Raw genomic sequence first — 20,591 nt, 5'->3', positions numbered from 1 at the left:
CTTGTGGACTAATTTGACCTGAATGATAACTGGTGTTACTTTGATTGATCTAATCTTCCTAGCCCCAGTTGGAGCCTGAAAAATGATCTGAATTGATTTTAATTCATGTGGAGCCACATGATTTATTTTATTTTTATTTATAAAGTTTTATATAGCGCAAACAAGATCCTGTAGGAATCAGAGCGCTTTACAAAAGGAAGGAAAGACATAAGTCCAATATCGACAACAAGTAAGAATACACAACAGGAACAATCGCATAAATCCCAGACCAATAATCGCATAATTCCCAGACAAATGAATCAAGGACAAAGTACAATAAACGGGTATGTAGAAGTCTACAAAAGGGGGTACACATTGCAGAAAAGAAGAGCATAGATCCAATATCGACATCAAGTAGGAATACACAACAGGAAAACTTACATATTTCCCAGACAAGTGAATCAAGGAGAGTAATACGATAAACAGGAATATAACGGGCTACGGAGGGGGACACAATGTGGTAAAGAAGAGCAGCATCACATGAAGGTACAATGGTTGTCGAAAAAATGATTTCGACAAGTGATCCTAGCCCAAGTTAAGGTAAAAATGTGTTCATTAGGTAATTTTTTGGCTTCCAGTTTGAAAGCAGTTGTTGAAGAGATTCTGCGTAATTTTGGTGGAAGAGTGTTCCATATCCTTGGGGTAGCGCCGGAGAAGGCTCTAAGACCGGTTCTCTATTTGCTAAGGATGGGTGATTACAGGAGGAGAGTGATAGCGCTTCTTGAGGCTCTCCCACCGCAGGATAATTCAAGCTTTTGTACTAGGTACCTGGGCGTTTTGAAATGCAGGGCTTTGTGCGCCAGAACGGCAATCTTTAACTGAATTCGAGCTTCGCAGGGCAACCATTTAAGAGATTTTAGCATTGGGGATATGTGCTCATTTCGTTTGGTACTTATGACCGCTCTGGCTGCAGCATTCAGTGATGCCCTTAGGGGAGCCTGGGAATATTGGGAAGGCCACAGAGTGTAGCACTGCCGTAGTCCAGCCACGGCGAGACCATTGCTTGTGCCACCTGCATGAAGTCCTTTTGCGGAAGGAATGGCTTGATATTTCTGAGTGTCCTCATCAAGTGATTAGCTCCCTTACACACATTGATGATATGATTTTTCATATTCAGGTGTTTGTCCAGGGTGATTCCAAGATATTTGGCTGAGTCTATGATGAGAGGGGTGCAATTGAAGGAAGTGAGGTGATTCAGCCCAGGGTCTAGCTTGGGGATGTGGTCTGGGGAGTTATGAAAAGGAATTCAGTTTTGGAGGTGTTGAGCAGTAGATGGTTCTCTTTTAACCAATTTAGCATAGTATTTAGAGTAGCGTTGAGTCAGATGATGTTGTCCCGGGGATTAGCTAGTGGTTTCAAGAAAAGGTTGAAGAGGATAGGAGATAGGGCAGACCCTTGGGGACACCCATGAGCACTGGAGAGGGAGTGGTTTGCCTCGATTCTTTGTGATCTGTGGTGAAGGAAGGACGAGAACCATTGTAACACCCGACCCGATAAACCCATCCAGTTCTTCAGAATGGATAGAAGGTTGTTGTGATTAACCGTGTCGAAAGTGGAAGAAAGGTCAAGGAGGATTAGGAAGCAGGAATCATTTTGGTCAAGCATTTTTAAGATGTCATCCATAACGTGCGTGAGAGCCAATTCGGTACTGTGCCCTTTCCGAAAGCCGGATTGATGCTAGTCAAGGGGTTGGAAATTCTCTTCATGAGCACAGAGTAGGGATTGTATGAATTTTCAAGTAGTTTTGCTAATGTGGGGATGTTGGAGATAGGGCAGAAATTATTGAGGTCAGTTTTATCTGTGTTAGTTTTTTTTAGTATAGGTGACACCTGCGGTGCTTTTATTCAGTCTGGGATTGTGCCTTGTGCTAGAGAAGCGTTTACAATCCTTGTCCAGGTGGGGATGAGTACATTCTCGATTTCTTTGTAGATGGCAGGTGGCAGCGGGTCACTGAAGTGGATAGATGGAATGATGTTCTGATGAATCTTGTTGCTGTCTTTTTCACTGAATAGTGTAAAGGTGCACTATGCCGCATTTTTCCTAGAGTTCAGGCTGATAAGTTTGCACTTTTCTGAGAGGTCAAGGGGTGGTGCGGACCGGGGAGATGGCAGTAGCACCTTCTTAGTAGTGAGTTCAATGGTGATAAGCCTTGATTTTCTCGGTGAAGAAAGCAGCAAGAACATCTCAAGAAGGTGGGTCACCTCCGGAGTCAAAGTTGTTTGGGTCTACCACGGTTTGCTGTTCGACCAACTCGAATAGTTTCTTGGGGCAGTTTGCAGCTTGATTAAGTTGGTGTCTGAAGTAGTCTGCCATAGCGCTCTTGATTTGTTTGCTGTAAAAGTTTCTAAATCTCTAAGGAGTTTTAGTTGTTCCAAGGAGGGATTGGATCTCCAGGAACGTTCAGCTGCCCCAAGGTTGCGGCGCTCCGTGTTTAAATGGTCATCGTACCATGGTTTGGATAATTTAGTGGAGGCGTTTTTTTGTTGGAGTGGTGCGATGTTGTCCATGATGTTGGAGATGGTAGAGTTGTAGGAGTCAGTGAGTAACTGAACATCGGTCAAGTCTGCTTGGGAGGAGAGAGCCGATTTACAGTGGGCTGCTAGATCAACTGAGTTTATTGATCTGAGGTCCCTTTTCCAGATGCTTGAGTACGTTGGTTGAGCCTTCCTCAACGACACCTCCCTGTTTATATAAAACAGGATGCAGTGGTGATCGGACCAATCACAAAGGGTTATAGTATCCAATGTGATGGTCTGCCCTTTAAAGATAACGAGGTCTAGATTTTCTCCTTTATTGTGAGTTGTTTGGTCACAGTGCTGAATCCCTTCTTGATCATTCAAAAATGCTTTAGGGAAAGTAACCGCTTGGTCATTGGGGTTAGACCAGTGAAGGTTGAAATCACCAAAGAAGATTTCGGACATGGCTGAGTTGACATTGCAAGAGATGACTTCCTTTAGTTGCTCGATGAAGGGGAGATTGTCTCCCGAGGGTGATGAAAAGTGTGAAGTTTGCAAACCGTCAGGTTATTACTTGAGATGCTGAGACAAAGGTATGCATAGGAGAAGGGCGAAGAGGACTAAGTGAGAAATTAAGAATGTGTTACTATGAATACACCCTAGGCCACACCCTAGCTTCTGAGCTCGGTCTAGCCGAATTACGTCGTGAGTAGGAGGTACTAGTAGGTCTAGGAAAGGAGTGGAGGCGGAATTTAGCCAAGTTTCAGTGAGGATGAGAATGTCTAAATCTTTGTGTTGGATGAGGTCGGAGATATTGGAGGCGTGTTTATTGGCTAACCTGCAATTGAGGAGTGCACAGTTAAGTCATGGTGGATTAATGTGGGAAGGAGTCTGGATGACTTTCACTCTCTTGAGTTGTCTTTATTGATGTCTAGGATTGTGACGTGGTTCTCTGTACGGGTTGGAATGGATGGATTGTATTTTGCTCGGCGGGATCATGTTGGAATTGGACCTAGTAGAGTAAGAGTTGTGAATGTCATTGGGATCATTGGGTGCAAGGTAGGTCTCAAATAGCCTGGGGCAGGAGACCGCGTTAGCTAAGGGAATGGTTTGCAAGATGGGGGGGAGAGGGCTAAAAACTGGCCCATGCGTTCACTCACACTAGGGGAGGCTCTGGGCAGGTTCGCAGAGGTGAGGAAGGAGCTGATTGCAGGGAAAGGATCGTTTGAGAGGGCTTTCTGGTTACGTAGTTCAGTAGTGAGGAGGTGCAGTTGGAGAGATATATCGTGTAGGCATGTAACCAAGTGTGTGTTGGGAAAGCGAGTGGAGAAAAGGGGACTCAGTGTAAGACCTTGGGGTCCAAGGTGATGGAGAGTGGGTCCTGGGGAGGGAGTTGATCAATTGTGACTAGCGGAGTTCCTTGACCTTTGGATATCAAGGTTGGAGCATTAGGTTGGTTTTTCTCGTGTAACATTTGGCTCACCTAGCGTTGTTTAGAAATCTATATTCACTCACCGCATGGTTTCGTTTTGAATTCACCTAATAACCGCTGTTCTTTGGGCAAGCACGTTTTTCGGGTGCCTTTGAGTGTTCACGTTATACTCACCTTTTTGGCATTATTTATAAGAGACGCTCATGATTAAGGCAATGTATGTGTGTATTCATTTTTACTCGGTGGATCATACTTAGATTATTTCATTATTATGTTTTAGGATTCCCCTGACGAAGGACCATGTGTCCGAAATGCATTGGGATATGATGTCAATATATACACAATGAATTTGGATTTACATATGAAATGGAATTTCATGGATTTTGAAGAGAGATTCATGTGAATTAAACATGAAGAATATGAACACAAATCTGGTTTAATTTTTTGTGACATTTGAAGAAGTTGCTAAAGAAACTTGTTTGTTTCATCAAGGTTGTGCTCAGAGAGTTGGCACCTACTCTAGGTGTCACTAACCATACATTGATTCCCACACCTTCTTGTCAGGGGGTGATATCTTTGAAGCACACCACAACTAGCCACCTTTATCACACAGAGGAGTGCGTGACCCACACCCTCACTTCACGTTGAAAATGCTTATTCCCCACTACTGTACGAGCCAGAGACAGATCTAGGAATTGATCAACCTACATCTTCCCCTGATGTAGCAGAAGCGTCTGTGTCCCAGCTGCCATCCGAGCCCAGCCCCCTGCCCACGTCTAGACCACTACGTGACAACTCTGGTATAGATCCCAAGGAGACCCGGCCAGTAGGGCCAGAAGAGCTGGGTAGCAGTCCTGTTCAGCTCAAATTAGTCCTTCAATCTCTTTGGGAGGATCTATTGAAGTTCGAAATTTCTGAGGGCAATCAGAAGGAAATAAATGAGAAATGCACCAGCCTTGAAATAAAATTAGATGATATTTGTAATCGGATGGAGGCACTGGAAGGCGAGGCTGCCACCCTTTCTGCAGTGACTCAAGCTCATTCGAAAGGCATAGCTGCACTAAAAGCACAGAACAGATCTCTACAAATGGATATGGAGCGATTGGAGATCCATGCCAGGAGGAATAATCTTAAATTTCTCAAGATACCTGAAGGGGCAGAAAATGGCGATGTTAGGTCTCTGATATGTAAACTCCTCAGAGAAGGGGTGTTAAAAGATAAACCGGACATTGACCTCGAGAGTGAAATACAGAGGGCACATAGGGACCCATTCAGGCAGCACCCTGATAGAAAATCCCCAAGGAAGATTTTAGTTAATTTTCACATATATGCAGTCAAGGAGCCGATATTAGGAAGGGCACTCACGGACCCGTCTCTTCAGATAAATTTAACAAAATATCTTATCCGCTCAGACGTAGGCAAAGTCACAGCACAGAGGCAGTGGGAGTTGGGGTCACGAATGTCAGACTTAAGGAGCCAGGGTGCGCAGGTTATGATGAAATTCCCTGCTGCATTGAAGGTGGTGTGGAGGAACAAAACTTACAACTTTACCTCTCCTCAAGAAGTCGACACATTTCTAATTAGTATTAAAATTCAACGTTAGAATGATCTCCTCTCCCCTCTCCTAAAGGTTTATGGTCCATGTCCAAGAGGATAGACACATCAATAGAACCCCCTCACTTCCAGTTTCTGTAAAAAAAAAAAAAAAAAGATATATATATGCACACACATAAAACATAAAAAGAAGGGGCTAATGGGGGGTTAGAGCAATCTAAGGTATAAGATATATGAGGGTACCAAAAAGTTGTAAAAAAAAAAAAACATAATATATAATGTTCTCACTTGTACATCAAGTAAAGGCAGTTTTCTTTTTAGTTTTTTTAACTACAGAGGTAGATCCCAAGTTGGAACAGAGGGTTCCTAACAGGCGATAAGATTGCCAAAGGACACAAGGGGGGGTTCCTCAAGGGAGATGGGTGGGTGCAGGGGGGGTTGGGACTAAAAAAGGGAAAATTCATTCCTCATATAATCATGAAAATAAAGATAAGGCGCAATTTGCAAGTGGGAAAAGATGGGAAGCAGTATTTAGTCTTCTCCAGATATCCTTTAAGATGACCAGCACATTTAATAGAATAACAATTGTAAGCTGGAATGTAATTGGGCTAAGGGACAGCAGGAAATTCTCTAGAGTCTGTGAATTCCTGAATAAATCAGGGGCCCATATTTGCTTGCTTGAGGAAACCCACTTAGAGGCACAAAGAGTGCAGGACCTTCTCTGCTCCGGTCAGAGTGGACACCAGAGGAGTGGCAATTGTAATCCGTGCCAATGCCGGGATTAAGGTAGAGATGTCCGAGACTAATCATTCGGGTAGATAGATGACTGCATCATTAGTAGTGGAAGGTGCATGCGCAGTCTATTACGGGCCTAATCAAGACTCTCCGCTGAACCTAAAAGCTAGTCTCTCGGCTCTGGCGATACCTATTATTATTGGAGGGGATTTCAACCTGATCTTTGATGAAACTTTGGATCGCACTTCTAGGGCTAAATACACCCCCCCTCGCAAATCACAAATGGAGCTTAAAATATTATGAAAGATTTCAACTTACTAGATATTTGGAGGGTGAAAAACGGCAATAAAAGTGACTTTTCCTTCTATAGCTGTAGATACAGGCATCACTCAAGAATTGACTTTTTTCTATTTAGATCAGGTCCTCTTTTCTGCAGTCGATACTACATTATACATTCCAGCTTTGCTTTCTGACCACTCTATGGTGGAACTAACAATCAGACTAAAGCAAGTAAAACAACTAAGAAGGTGGACTCTGGATAGGTCTATACTCTTAAAAGAGGAGGTAAAAGATGACTTGGAGATGCAGGTAGAGGAGTATTTTAGGCTAAACTGCGGTACTACGACTGATCAAGTTGTATGGGAAGCCTTTAAGCCCTTTATGAGAGGATCCCTGAGCTCACTAATGATCTAGAAGAAGGGTGGAAGATGATTGTCTTTAAGATTAAACAAAAAGAGCAGCAGCTCTAGAGGGCATCCCTAGATCAGCGGAACAATCTGCTATATATACAAAGTGAGTTAGATTCTCTACGGGCGGAATATCAGGCTAATCTAGACAAAACACTTAAAGACAGATGGGATGCAAGTAAATTGCAAACTTTTTCCTATTTGGAAAATTGCGGCCAACTTTTTGCCCGGAAGGCCGAGACAGATAGGATCAGAAATCAGATCAAGAGTCTATCCATGATCAGATCCGCGAGGAGGCCAAATCATTTATGCAAAATCTCTATAAAGAAGATAATCGTTTCTCCTTTCAAAGAGCAGAAGATTGGTTAAACCAGCTTGGGCTGCCTCAGCTGGCAGAGACGGATAGAGCATTCCTGCGCTCAAATATAAAAGAGGGTGAAATCCGAAGTCAGATAAAAAAAATGACCAAGGAAAAAGCAGCCGGCCCATATGGGCTCCCGGTAGAGCTATACTTGATAGGGTTAGATAAAGTGGTCTCTGTTCTAACGACCTTGTTTAATAAAATATACCTTTTGGGAGAGACTACCCCAAAAACATGGTAAGAAGCCACAGACACTCTGATCCTGAAACCTAATAAAGACCCCTTAATAATCAAGTCTTATGGGCCAATCTCGCTGCTAAACTCTGAATATAAGATCTTTGCTGGGGTTTTGGCAGTGAGAATGGCAAGATGCATCAAAACCATAGTACATAAGGATCAGAGGGGCTTCATCCCGGGCAGGCAGCTTAACGAGCCAACTTTCCAAGCCATTGCTGCCATAGATGTCGCAACAGATAAGAAGCTCCCACTGACCCTTGTAGCTATTGATGCCGCTAAGGCTTTTGACCAAGTGAACTGGTCGTATCTATGGTTGGCTTTATCCGGCTTCGGATTTCCCGAGAATTTTATATCATCAATTAGATCTCTCTATTCTAGCCCTAAAGCAAAAATCCTTGTAAATGGATTCCTCACGGATTGGATCACAATATCACGTGGAACCAGGCAATGGTGCCCTCCGTCACCCCTTTTGTTCAATTTGTATATCGAACCGTTTATCTGCCTGTTAAGGTCGGACCCCACGATCAAACATTTTAAAATCGCAGATCTAGCATTAAAATTTGCTTTATATGCAGATGATCTCCTTATGTTCACCTCCAATCCTGATGAAGCTATCCCCAGACTATTTGATCAGGCAGAGTCCTTTGGGGAAATCTCGGGATACAAAATACAAAACCGAGATTATGCAATGGAACCTGGAGGTGGGGACCCCAGGTGGCAAGTCACGAATAACATCTGGCCCAAAATATCTCTGAGATATCTAAATATAACTAGAGTCTATAAGGATGTTTGCGAACTTTTGCAACGGTGGTCAGGCCTCCCTTTAAACATCTTTGGGAGGGTAAACCTAATTAAAATGATTATTCTACCAAAAATAACTAACTTTTATTTTCAATTCAATTCCATTAATCTTCAAGGCATCAGACATTGCCAAATTGCAGGTAAAAATTGGTTCCATTATCTAAAACACCAAGATATCAAGAATCTCCTGGAAAAAACTAAGGAGAGGCTTAAAAACAGGAGGGTTAGCTTCGCCAGACCTGCTCATTTACTGTCATTCTTTTCATTTAAAAAATTTCAGACTCTTGGCCGATAAGGCGGATGCATCTGCTTTAGGTCTTCTGTTTCAGGCCTTACTCCACGGCATACCACAAGGGCAAGAATACTTCCTTTTCAAATACGGTGACCCAAAGTTCTATAAGAAGGTGAGGCTTAAGATTTTGGGTGCGGCCTTGAAAAACTTGCTTTATATTAGAAAAAGGCTTGGACTTTCATACTACCCACCCGAGGCCCCGATCTGGGACTCTCCCCAGGGACGCTAGACTGCCTCAATGATCAGTTATCTCGCCCCCTTAAATTGGCAGGATTAATGTGCTCGCATGATCTGCAAAAAGATTCACAGCTTATGGACTGGGAGTCCCTGTGTAGGTTGACTGGCGGGACTCTTACCAGGTTCAAATATTATCAGCTGTCAGGAAGGTGGGCAACTATATCCTGGGATTTTGATACATCTAATCCAAAGTTTGACACAGTATTTTGGAAGAGTGGATGGAAGAGGGAGGTATCTTTTTGGTACTGGGCCATGACCAAGGCAGAGGAAGTGACAGAACCCGAACTCCAAAAATTGTGGGGTAATGTTATTAGTTTAAATCTTAACAACATAAAGGACCTGTAGGTGGATTCTTTTACTATGCTGCACGCAGTGGTCAAATCAGCCCCTCTTAAAAGAAACCATCTCTATACTATGAACAGAGCATATATATCATCGAAAAAATTAACCAAGATCACTGGCTTAGAGCACTACTGCCTCAGGTGTGTAAAACCTCCAGCTGACGACTTCCCTATATTTGTGGATTGTCCGATGATAATTAGCTATTGAGCTAAAGTACATGAATTCTTGGCTGATGTACTACATATACAACTGGTGGTTTCCCCAGGGATTATCTTGTTTGGGTTGGAAACAGACTATCATTCTAATGATATGGCGTCCAAATTTATCTTTTATGTTATCATCTTGGCAAGACGAGAAATATGTAGGTCCTGGAAAGATGTAAATGCCCCTACTTTTACAGAATGCCTGAAACATATCATTTGTACAAGTGAATCCGACATGGCTTGCGACAGTACAAGCTATGGTAAGGTCTGGACGGCACTTGTGGCTTGGCAGAACAGATGACGGTATTCCAATGATTTCACCTGGGCACTGTTGGTTCTTTTCCTTTAAAGTAACACAGGGTCACCAAGATAGTGTGAAATGGAGTGGATTAAGATAACAGTAGGTGCTGGAGGGTCACACTCTTCCCATGGGTCTTAAACACGGGAGCCGGAACATCTCGATAAGGGGAGAGAGGTTGGGATTTCCCATCTAGAACGCCCACTATGGTATATGAGGAATACAAAAAAAAGAAAGAAAAAAAACCTCACCAACAAAGTAAGAGGCGTTCGGAGAGTTATAAGGGAAGAGTGATCAGTCATTGAAGGCGATGATAGTAGGTCACTAGGGGATCTCTCCGGGCGAGGAACGGTTATAATCGGATTGGCTGGCAGAGCGATGGTTAAACTCGGAATGTCTCTCACATTCTGAGTCGGAGGTCTAGAAAGTTGGTTCACATCAACTGGGGACAACACCACTCTGTGATCATCTAAAGGCGAAGAGTGAATTAGAGAGAGTGAGGGTCTACCCAGAGTGGTGGGGAGGACATCTGGTGCCCTGAGTGACGGACAGGTGCGAGTGGGTGTCATTGGGTTTCGCCGAAACTGTGCGTTTGAGTAAAAGGGAAGATAATGGCTATCTTAATTAGATTGACATTGGAGGTTTGGAATAGGATGATCACATTGTTATAGAGGATGATGGTGGGATTGGCGTTGTGCATGCACTAGACCGCTGTAGTAAATTTGAGACCATTAGGTGTTTTTATGGTACCTAATATTCGGAGCATCGAGTAGGGGGACTTTTCGCCAACATGCTCTTTTCGTGGTGTAGAAAATAAGTCATTAACTCTACTGCCTTTGGTTGTGCAAAAGTAGATGTCCGAAATTAAGGTTTCGGGCCAAGCCCCAAGTATTTGATGCTTGTGTTTTTGGCTGCGTTTTTCGATAGATTGGGTGGGTAGATGATGATGAATGCGTTGGATCCTGATGGATCGGTACTTAACTCCATTTTGAGAGTGTGTTAGTTGTCCGATAGTAATGACATATCCGTAGGACAGGGATGGTGTTAGGAGGAGAGATCATTACCCAGGTGTGTGGGATGATGACAAAGAGCTCACTCCAAGATGGCCACCAAAAACAGAGGGTGGAACAACCCCTTTTCTCTTTCAATGCCCAGTCCAGGAGTGTGGGATAGTGTCAGCATGCCCACTCCAAGATGGCCACCAAAAGCAGAAGGTCAGAGCCAGCCCTTTGCTCTTTCTATGCCCAGCCGAGAAAAGGACCGGGGATGGGGGCATCCCACCACACACTCTATTGACCAGAGGGAAAAATGGATACCTGAGATCAACATTAATGATAGACACAAACAACATGGGTGTCCCTCTATGTTAACAGACAAAGCCAGGGGTGCCGTGCGAGGTACCTCCAGAAACTCCCAAGCCCGCACTCGCCTCCTTAAATCTGGCAAGACAGCATCGCAACAGTAGGGAGAACACCACTGCGTCCGTAGAAAGAAAACCGGCACCCAGGAGGTTTCAGTGTGTCTGTGCTCATTTCACGCACCGGGTGCGGCTGCCATGATGAGGTCAGGCATCTGCCCAAAATCAATCAAAAAAATAAAAACAAACAAACAAAATGGATTTCATCAGGATTCGGTGTGTCTGCGATCGTTTCAAACACCTAGTGCAGCGGCCATGTTGAGGTTAGGAATGCTGATGTACAGGAGACCCTCCTCTGGTGCTCCCAGATGCCTCCAACCTCTGAAATTAGCCGCTCAGTATTAAGTATTATGATGGTCATACATGTCCCATCAAGCACAGCTGCGATACACCATTGTTGACTGCCAAGAGCATCGTTTAGCACTAGTGACTACAAATTGATAAAAGACATTTTTCAAGTTCTGGGGCCTCGGTAATGGTTTACGTAAGGAATATGATGATGCCCAAATATCCATCAGGAAGAACGTCACTTAAGGTAAGTAACATATTTATGACCCCACTGCAAGTTGCCCAGGGAAAGCAAAGAATTGCATATACCTCACTCTTTGGGTTTACGGAACAAGTAACCTGAAGTATAAAAAATAAAAAGTCTACTGCACTCAATTTTTATAAGATCTTTCTTTTTCTCTATTGGTAGTTTTATTGGACAAGTTCAGACTAAACAAAAAAAAAAAGCATCTCATGTTTGAGAAAATCTGAATTTCCAATCATCTTTGGTGTTTAATGTGCAGTAGTTTTAGCTCTACCTTGCCAACAGTGCGAATAAACCTTTTGGAACTGCTCAGTTACACTTTTCTTACTTTTGTTCGATGTAAACAAATCTTCAGTGGTCCAAAATTCGGACAAGGACCATGTCTATGGAATAGTGTGTCGAAATATACTGACATATTTGATATAAATTATATTTATATAACTGAAAAAATATATATATTTTAATGAGTTTACCTTAAAATGGATACAACCCACAGCATCAACAAACACATTAAGCCTCAAAGATTCTCTATACATTACTTAATCAGTAGTTCCCAAGTAAACGAACCTCAAAACACTGCAAAAAAAACCTTATTCACCCTTGGAACAAATAGCAATTTGCAGCAAAGGACCTTTCCATTGCGTAACCCGCCTGGGGCTCAGCTTCTGCAACCAATGTGAAGATTATCCTGGTTACATTAGATTTAATTGAATGTTCTTTTTTCTGTTTTGAGTTTTTACGTTCTACAAAACGCTGGCAAAGAAAATCCACAAATAGGGCACACAACGTGAGAACATCTGAATGTATCAACATGTAAACTACGGCATTTTCTCTTTTCTATTAAAGAACATTTAAATTACATCTTACAATCTCAAACAAAGCATCCTGATTATTGTTTCTATTGTAGCCCTTTGACAATTAAATGTTCCCAGAGCAAGCACTTTTCACTTGCATTTCAAAAACGTTAGATTTATTTATGCTCTTGTGGCTAACCCTGTGTTTTTGGCCGTTTACTCATCACCTTCAGTTTCCCATTTATTTTCTAATTTCTGTACATCCGTTTCCTGCCTCCATCACACAATAGCTCATGTAGCTTTGCATGGGTTAGTGTGGTCATACGCCAGTCGACATCCGCTTTACCTTGGGAGGTGGAGCCAGTAGACCTTTTGGACAAACAAAGTGCCTTAAAAGTGCCCTGCTCCCATACTTACGGTTATCAGTTTGTGCTAGCGCCTATGGAGTGGCCTATACTAGTACCAATTCTTAGGTTTGCTTGAGTAAAGAAAAATGGACTCTGCCACCAATCAGGGTTCAACTCAATTCAGTATTTAAGAACATTAAAGAACAAGGATGAAGCAATGTACATTAGAACACTGGAATGTGGAGCACTCCATTGCAGACAATAGAGTGCTCCGGGCTACTACGGCCCGGTAAAGGCCTGCAAAGCAACATTCCAATGTTGTTTTACAAAGGCCTCTCGGGGCCTGAGGGGATTTTTCCCGTTAACCGCGGCGGTAATTCCGCCGCGGTGTGGGCGTTTCCGATCGCGGGTAGAATGCCGTCAGCCAATGGCCGACGGCAGCACTGGGGAGGTAGCGTTGCAGTCGGCCATTGGCCGACGGCAGCGCTTAAGGGGTAAAACGCCCTCGGGCCCTAAGAGGTCCTTGATTTATTTATTAGTATATTCTGCCCACTAGTGGCAGAATGTTCTAATAGTCTTATAGCCCTTCGTAGCTGGGCTATACATGCTATTAAAGTCCTGCTCCTTTGTCATAGGCCCTCGCCTTCGGCGCGCGCCTTCAATGCTGGAGTGGGCCTTTAATAGCCGGGATGGCAGGCTATAAGGCTATAATAAACACAAAAGTGGCATTCAGATTCAAATTGATACAGTCCTTCTCACCTCTAGATGCCTCAGTTCCATCTTGTGGAGACAGCCTTTGTTGGAACACTTCACTGTCAGTGATAAGATTTCCCGTTTCGCAAAGTTGTCAGGGAAGAGAGATTTCTCAAAAAGTATCTCGTTGTCCACCGGGCACTTCTGTCCAGCATCTCTAGAACAAAAAGGCCACAATCAGATGGTCAGACAATAAGCAGTCACAGCCCGTCATTGGTGCTTGGATAAGCAGAAAGCATCAACTTGGAAGATTTCAATAACCTGCGCTCAACTCAGAGGATGTAGCTTGTATGAAATACCTTGTGCAAGTTAACTGAAACATAGAGAAGTGGACTGGAAACAATGGATGAATAGTGAACCTCACCAACAACCACCTTTTCTGTGATAAACAAGCAGCAAGCCACGCTTGCTAGGTTTCACAATAGTATGACCGTACTACAAATCTCAACATTTCAGTAAAGGCTACAATGAGTACAGAGTTAAACCTATCTCTCCCATCACCGACACGACTATGTGCCACGGCAGGAATGACGAATGCAGGAGGCACACCCGTTGATAGATTTACACTGCCAGTTCCTGTGCTCGGCTTGATTTGTTGTTCTCTTTATAGTGGGCCGAAATCTCTATAGCCGCCATTTTGCCAGGACTCAAATTTAGATATAAATCCAAACAAAGTGATCAAGAACGAATGCATAACTGTCACCCATCAGAGGTGCATGCAGCTCATCCCTAAGTCACTATAGTGGTCGCTAGTGTCAAACTGCCTTTAATATGCAATGCAATAAGCATTAAACACAGCAGCGAAACATGTGGTTTATCAATTTGCCTCCATGGTACAATCAATAAAGACAGCATGAGTAAAGGCTGAAAGAGAAATTGCTAGTAAAATGTAATTGTAAATATGGAGTGCCAGGCCTCATCTCCTGTTCTTTGTGTTTATGTAGTGGCACATTTTATGTAGGACAGATATATGATATGTACATTTATGAGAAGTGAGCCCCTGGGTAGGTGGGCCATCAAAGTAGAGAGGAAAGGCAGTGGTAGAACCTATAGGGTAGCAGCAGGCAGGGACATGAGCGACAAGAAGAGTCGGATGGCCTCTGTTGTTTGTGACTATTTTGGTGAATCACAACAAGTGGCCAGATCATGTCCCTGAGTAAGTTTACCATCACCATCATTTGAAACATGGAGTTAAATTGAAAATATGACTGGGGCGTATTAGACGGGAAAATGAAACCTGGCGTACAAGGATTACCTAAGGCTTGAGAATAGTTAAGTTTCAATGCCCCTATTCCAGGTATTTATATAGAGTGGTCCTAAGAGGCAGCCAAGTGACACACATGTCATGTGGGGGGTCAAATAACCACTGTATGAGAAGTCACTACACAGAAATTATACAAACCACAATGTGAAGGAAGGCATCAGACATGATTTTGGGAAAGGTATTAGTGCAGAGGGTCTGAGCAGTGATTATGATTAAGATGTCTGGTTGAGAAAGCACACAATAGTACAGCGGGTTTGGACAAGACATTGTCAGAGTGTTGCTTTCTTCAGCTCAGTGCACAACTTCATCTTGTAGAGAGTTACCCTATTTTGAAGGCAGAAACATGAAGTTGTTTACATTGCCAAACAGTGAGGTACACCAGTCTTTAAATGGCTCTGTGGTGTGGGTTGTGCTTGAACTACAGGCAGACCACGGGCGTGGATGAACAGTGATGCATGTGCATTGTAGTGTGGCAATCAGATAGATGCAAAATACGCAGAGTATTTAAAAAGTGCTTTTAACAAGAACACTCACTACTGAGACAGCACCACATGAGTCTATAGAATTACCTGTATGACATTACATATTTTAAGTTTGTGAGGCACACTGGCCATGAATGTGCAGGCTAAGCTCCATGAAACATCTGCAGTTAAAGAAATCAGTGACTAGAAGAGTGGCCTATACTTAAGTTCTTCTGCTAGCCCAGTGAGTTAAGCTCTCTCTGCCAACATCTGTGAATGACCTTCAGGTCAAGAGTTCCAATCTGGTAATCAAAAATCTACGATTCGTCTTTCAGAGTTAATAATTGGAGTATTCTTAAATTGTAGTAACAACCCCGTTATTTACAAGGTTTAGAAATGACAAAACAGCAGCGTATTAAGGCAAAATTCAGCCGTTCAGCCTTTCCTCAGTTGGTTGCAATGGTTGAAAGAATGAGCAAATAAATGGACAGATGAACCAGAAGACAGACAGAGTTTTGCTCTAAGCAGATGACTAATTTATCTACCTCACTACAGAAACTATGTATATATAGTAATTTTTATGGACTTGAAGTCAATAGATCTAACTCTATGATGTATCTGGTGAGAGGTGACGTACGCCAGCCAGGATCAGAAGTGACTACTATGACCAAAGGCTTCACATAACTAGGGATGCATAGCTTAAGAGAAGAGATCAAAAACAGGGAGATCAATATGGCCCCTTTAGTGGATAGCTTTAAGAAAGATCTGTCAAACTGGTCTCTGCTCCCCATTGTCACTTTGGGGTGTATTGCCATAATGAAAAGGGTATCCCTTCCCAGTACTCTATAAAAGCCTCAGAACTACCCTACCCTCTACAATTATCTCCAAGACTATTTTTATTTTTTTAACATGATTTCATTCTTTGATGATAACATTTCAGTGGGATGGAGGCTTCCCTATAGTGGTGATGAGCAGCTACAATAAATCCTCAATTGACGCGTGTGAATATGGTCCACATATTATCCTACTGCTGTACTTTGCAGTCAGTCATCAATGACTGGATACATAGTCAACATACTGATTGCACATATGCAGGTGAGTGGTAACCCGTGGGAAACTAACAGCCACTACACTTTCTATATAGTGGACCTTCTTCACATGGCATTCCCACACCACTGGCTTAGTATTTCAGGGGTGGCAGGACACCTTGAAGGTGATAAACTGCCACAGCCTGTTCAACTTCTCCTCTCCTCCGACCCAAACGAATAACACATTAAAACATGTTTGGAACATTTTAAAGTTGCATATACATATTTACATTTGAATGCATTTCAGAGCATAGTGGTGTGAATAGTGCAGGCAGTTCCTACACATTAATACTACAATGGTGTTATGGGTAATTTAAATGCTAAATATAATAGGTTAATACCTTTAATTGATGATATGGGGAAATGTATGCCAAGTTGTTTTTTGCACAGTTAGAAGAGCAAAAGATTTTCACTCATAAGTAGACCTTTTTTAAAATGGACAACGCACTATTGCTGTGGCTACAGTGACTGCTATGCAACCCTAAATCAAGTGAGTTGTGCAGTCTTAAGTGGAAATCTTAGATGATTAACTATTTCACTAGGGTGTATTGCCACAATTTATTGCCCTAATCCATATAAACGAGTTCAAGTTGACAACTGCAGAATATTAACTCATGCAAATTTAAAACCGACAGAGGAGGAGATCTCCCCATGGTAAAGAACAGGAAAAAGGAAAAAGAAATCATTGAACCAAAATAAAAAAGCATTGGCATAGCCAATAGTTCTCGCTTTCGGGACCTAATAAGTATTTAGTTATGCAGCACAATATGCTTGGTGCAATCACATCAACTGTTGCATGGCTAAACCCTTATAAGGTCCCGAAGGCGAGACCTATTGGCTATACTAATGCTTGCTATCTAACAAGTCAGGATTCCTGCGCCCAAGGAGGGGGTGTTGGTTTAGGTCCCAAGTCAGTATAAATCTATGGCAAATCTGCGATCATACGAAAAATGCTGAATTTACAAAGTACAAGACTTTCAGCACACTGTCCAGAAGGAGATACTACACAGTGCAGTAGATTTGAGAGAGAATTAATTTTGTTAAATAATTATAAGTGCTGGATTTTGAAAAAACGTTTGGCCTGTGACAAATATGGGTTCTGCATCTTTAAGTCATGGTAAATCGCATCTTTATTGGAAACTCGGCTATAACACACTAGAGCTTTAATGATGATTTTATTAACACTGCTGCGTTTTCTAAAGATGCATAGGCTGCAGAACTCCAACAAGTCAACACACAAACCTTTGCAGACATTATTGCAACTCTTGAAAAGCATGTGTTTTGCACCCGTGTCATTTCGCACTTCCAACTAGGAGCCGTGCTGTATAAAACCAGTTAGAAGACCCTCATGCTTCTGACCCTATCGCCTCTTAATTGGTGTTGAACGGGCCACTGGGTCCTTAGGCAACAAGCTAAGAGTTTGAGCTGAATTAATTCATCCAGAGAGATGAGAAAATAATCTAATTTGTTGTTGCAACCTACGCTTCCTACGGGGTGTACTCAAGTTTTGTAACTGTGTGAAGACACTCCTCCCAGGCCCAAGATAAAGAGGATTGTGGCTTAGGATCAATTGCGTAGCTTCAGGAGGGTGTTTGGCTGTTACGCCTGCCTAATAAATGCATTATTTAGTAAATAGTTGGGCACAGCAGCTTTCAGTTGTATATGTTGAGATATCTGTCGGCTTTCACTTGGGATTTTTAAATACTCACTCAGACGAAAACACACATACACTGTTGTTTTGAAGGTCTTAAAACATGGCTATTTTACAAAATACTGTCTTTTAAGTAGGCATCACAATCCGCACTCCTCTCCCTTTCCATTGGCCCTTAATTAAGTCCCGGTCAAGAACTGCCCCACCTCCTCCAGTCTTACTGACCACGCTGCGCCCCTGCTTACAATAGTGGTTTTGCCCTCGACTACTGATCATAGATGCAACACCTGGAACTTATGCTATGTGGAGTAGTTGTCAAAAGTTCAAGGCCTTTTAGGTTAGTTTCTAGAACGACCCGGCCCCAGACAAGTCAGAAAAACACTGGACCACGTCATTAGTAACCCAAAAGTATCTGCCAATCGGGCCCTGGAGTTGTCACATCTGTGAGGGCAGCTCGCACACTGCAAACTACCCTCCCACACCAGGGCAGGTCTGGTCCAAAGTGCACCAAAGGAAAACCTGCGCTGGATGCGCCGCTTAAATTAGTCGTGCCCCTCACAGAGAGCCAATACACGTAAACTGATAGGCGCTGCGCTATGTAAATACCCAGTAACGTAGCGTTATTACACCTTCAACTGTCACCAGTGCATAGCAGCTCTTTAAATGTTCTTTGGATATACAGTGTGCAGTTTTGGAATGTGTATGCTTCGCCTGCCAATGAGAAAAGCAAACATGTGCACGAGCCCTTCTTTCTCGCTGCGGACGCCGGCACTGAATGCCATGTCATGTCACGCACCCATCGCTGCAGCCTGGGTCAGGAGCTGCAGCGGATGACAATTCAATCGAAATTCCTCTATGATCCCAGCCGTGCTTCGTGGCCTACAACCATCCCAGACTTGCACCTCATCCTGCAATTGAAGACGAGCTCTGCGCCACCGAGAGCACAAAGTGCTTGTCGCCTCTGTGATACCCCCCCCAGCGAACTGAGAGCGAAACCGTCAATTCTGCTCGGGTCTCAGTCACAAATAAGGCACCGTAAAATGCAAGCCTACTTTAATAGGCCCTGCAAGGGACGCTCTCCTCCTGCAAAGTGGGGAGGGTGGCCGGTGCAATTTCCTGCGTAAAAAGGAACCAAAGCCTGCTGTTTGCAGCTCGAAAAACTCATACCATGTTCCCTCACAAGCGCACAAAGCAGTTAGTCAACAGAGGCGGGCGAAATTCTTGGACGAAAAGCCTTAATCCTAAAACGCAGCATTCCCTGAATAAGGACCAGAGGTGGCGAGGGTGGCAGCTCCTGTATTCCTGGGGCCTGGCAAGCTTCCTCTGGAACGCACCAAGGCAGAGGAGGGAGGGGGCAGGGCGCCTATGTTATGCAGTGAACTACCCAAAACTAGCTCCTCCGCAATGTAAAACAAGCACAGCAGGTCTGCTGGCAGTAGGAGGAGACGCATGCACGGCAGAAAAGCAACGGGGAGGGGAGGGGAGAGAGGTCTCTTTCCTCTGCAGCGCATGCGAGCTGTGGAGGAGAGACCTAAAAAACTATATTTTACATTAAATATTTATATGCAATAATTTATTTTAACCACAGAATAAAAGAAATGCTACAGCATTATTAGATTTAGATAGAAAATCGATTTTTTAAAAATATATTACATCAAAATAATTTTTCGGAGGTTGAAATAAAAAAAAACATTGCTACCTAAAGCAAAAAATTGCATCTATTATTTATGACTAATTATTGAAATTGATGTATAGATTGAATTGAAGGTAATTTAATAATTGTAATATTTAAAGTAAAATAAAAAAACGTGTAAAATAAAACGTATTTTTTTTTAATGTTAACGTCAAATTACATCGACGTACTTTTAACTAATTTAGTAATTGCACTGAATATTATTTTCTATGGGTTTTATTAGAAATCCCTACTTCCATTATTTTCTATGGGACAATACGGAAGTGCCAGTGGTTGGCCATGTGTAGTGCTGGGCTGACTACATCTCGCCGCTGGAGTACATTTACTACTATTTTGAGACTTTTTTTGCAGTAGATTTAGAAATGCAGTTTGAGACCAGGAATGAGTTTTACTATTTTATGGGGGGATGCACGTCCCTTTCGAAACCCCTCCACAAACCCTTACTATTCAGTAGTAGGTACGCCCCATTTTCCACCCACTCCCCTGGTCCATCCACATTACTACTAAGTAGTATACTCACTTGTGTGCAGATCTCCCCATATAAAAGATAGGAGAGTGGGTGGGGTACACTACTGGATTAGTTAGGTGCATTTGCTAGCAAGTAAGCAGTGCTACTGTAGTACTACTGTACGCACTTTAAAAAGCACTTTGTGAATCAGGCCTTACATGTGCAATATATGTTTTCATGGCATTTGTTAAAATTTACTATTCCTGAAAATACTACACCAATGATGCAACCTATCATCGCAACACAACAATTTCAGAAAAACAGAACCTCAATAGAAAAGTTTGTTATACATTTAAACCTCTCTACTTGTGTAATAAAGATGGGGAGCCAAAGAGAACAAACAACCACTGACAGTTCAAAGGGAGTCAATGTGCACCTCATTTTATGTGATGAAGGCATGGATTGGTAGT

The 20,591-nt window shown here is 42.8% G+C and overlaps 1 protein-coding gene across 2 annotated transcripts in view; it reads right to left on the bottom strand.

The window, feature by feature from the left end:
* The window catches only part of TRAF6 (TNF receptor associated factor 6), a 185,252-nt gene that overhangs the window by 53,505 nt on the left and 111,156 nt on the right, over nucleotides 1–20,591 (bottom strand). For both annotated transcript variants that reach the window (XM_086959529.1, XM_086959531.1), the window contains one exon: nucleotides 13,523–13,673. In XM_086959529.1, coding sequence (XP_086815655.1) covers nucleotides 13,523–13,673 — 151 coding nt within the window. The remainder of the gene's footprint in view (nucleotides 1–13,522; nucleotides 13,674–20,591) is intronic.

This window comes from Lissotriton vulgaris, chromosome 2_2 (genome assembly GCF_964263255.1).
Source record: "Lissotriton vulgaris chromosome 2_2, aLisVul1.2, whole genome shotgun sequence".
Lineage (NCBI taxonomy): Eukaryota > Metazoa > Chordata > Amphibia > Caudata > Salamandridae > Lissotriton > Lissotriton vulgaris.
The sequence above is the reverse complement of the archived record's forward strand: the minus strand, read 5'-3'. Positions and strand labels throughout refer to the sequence as shown.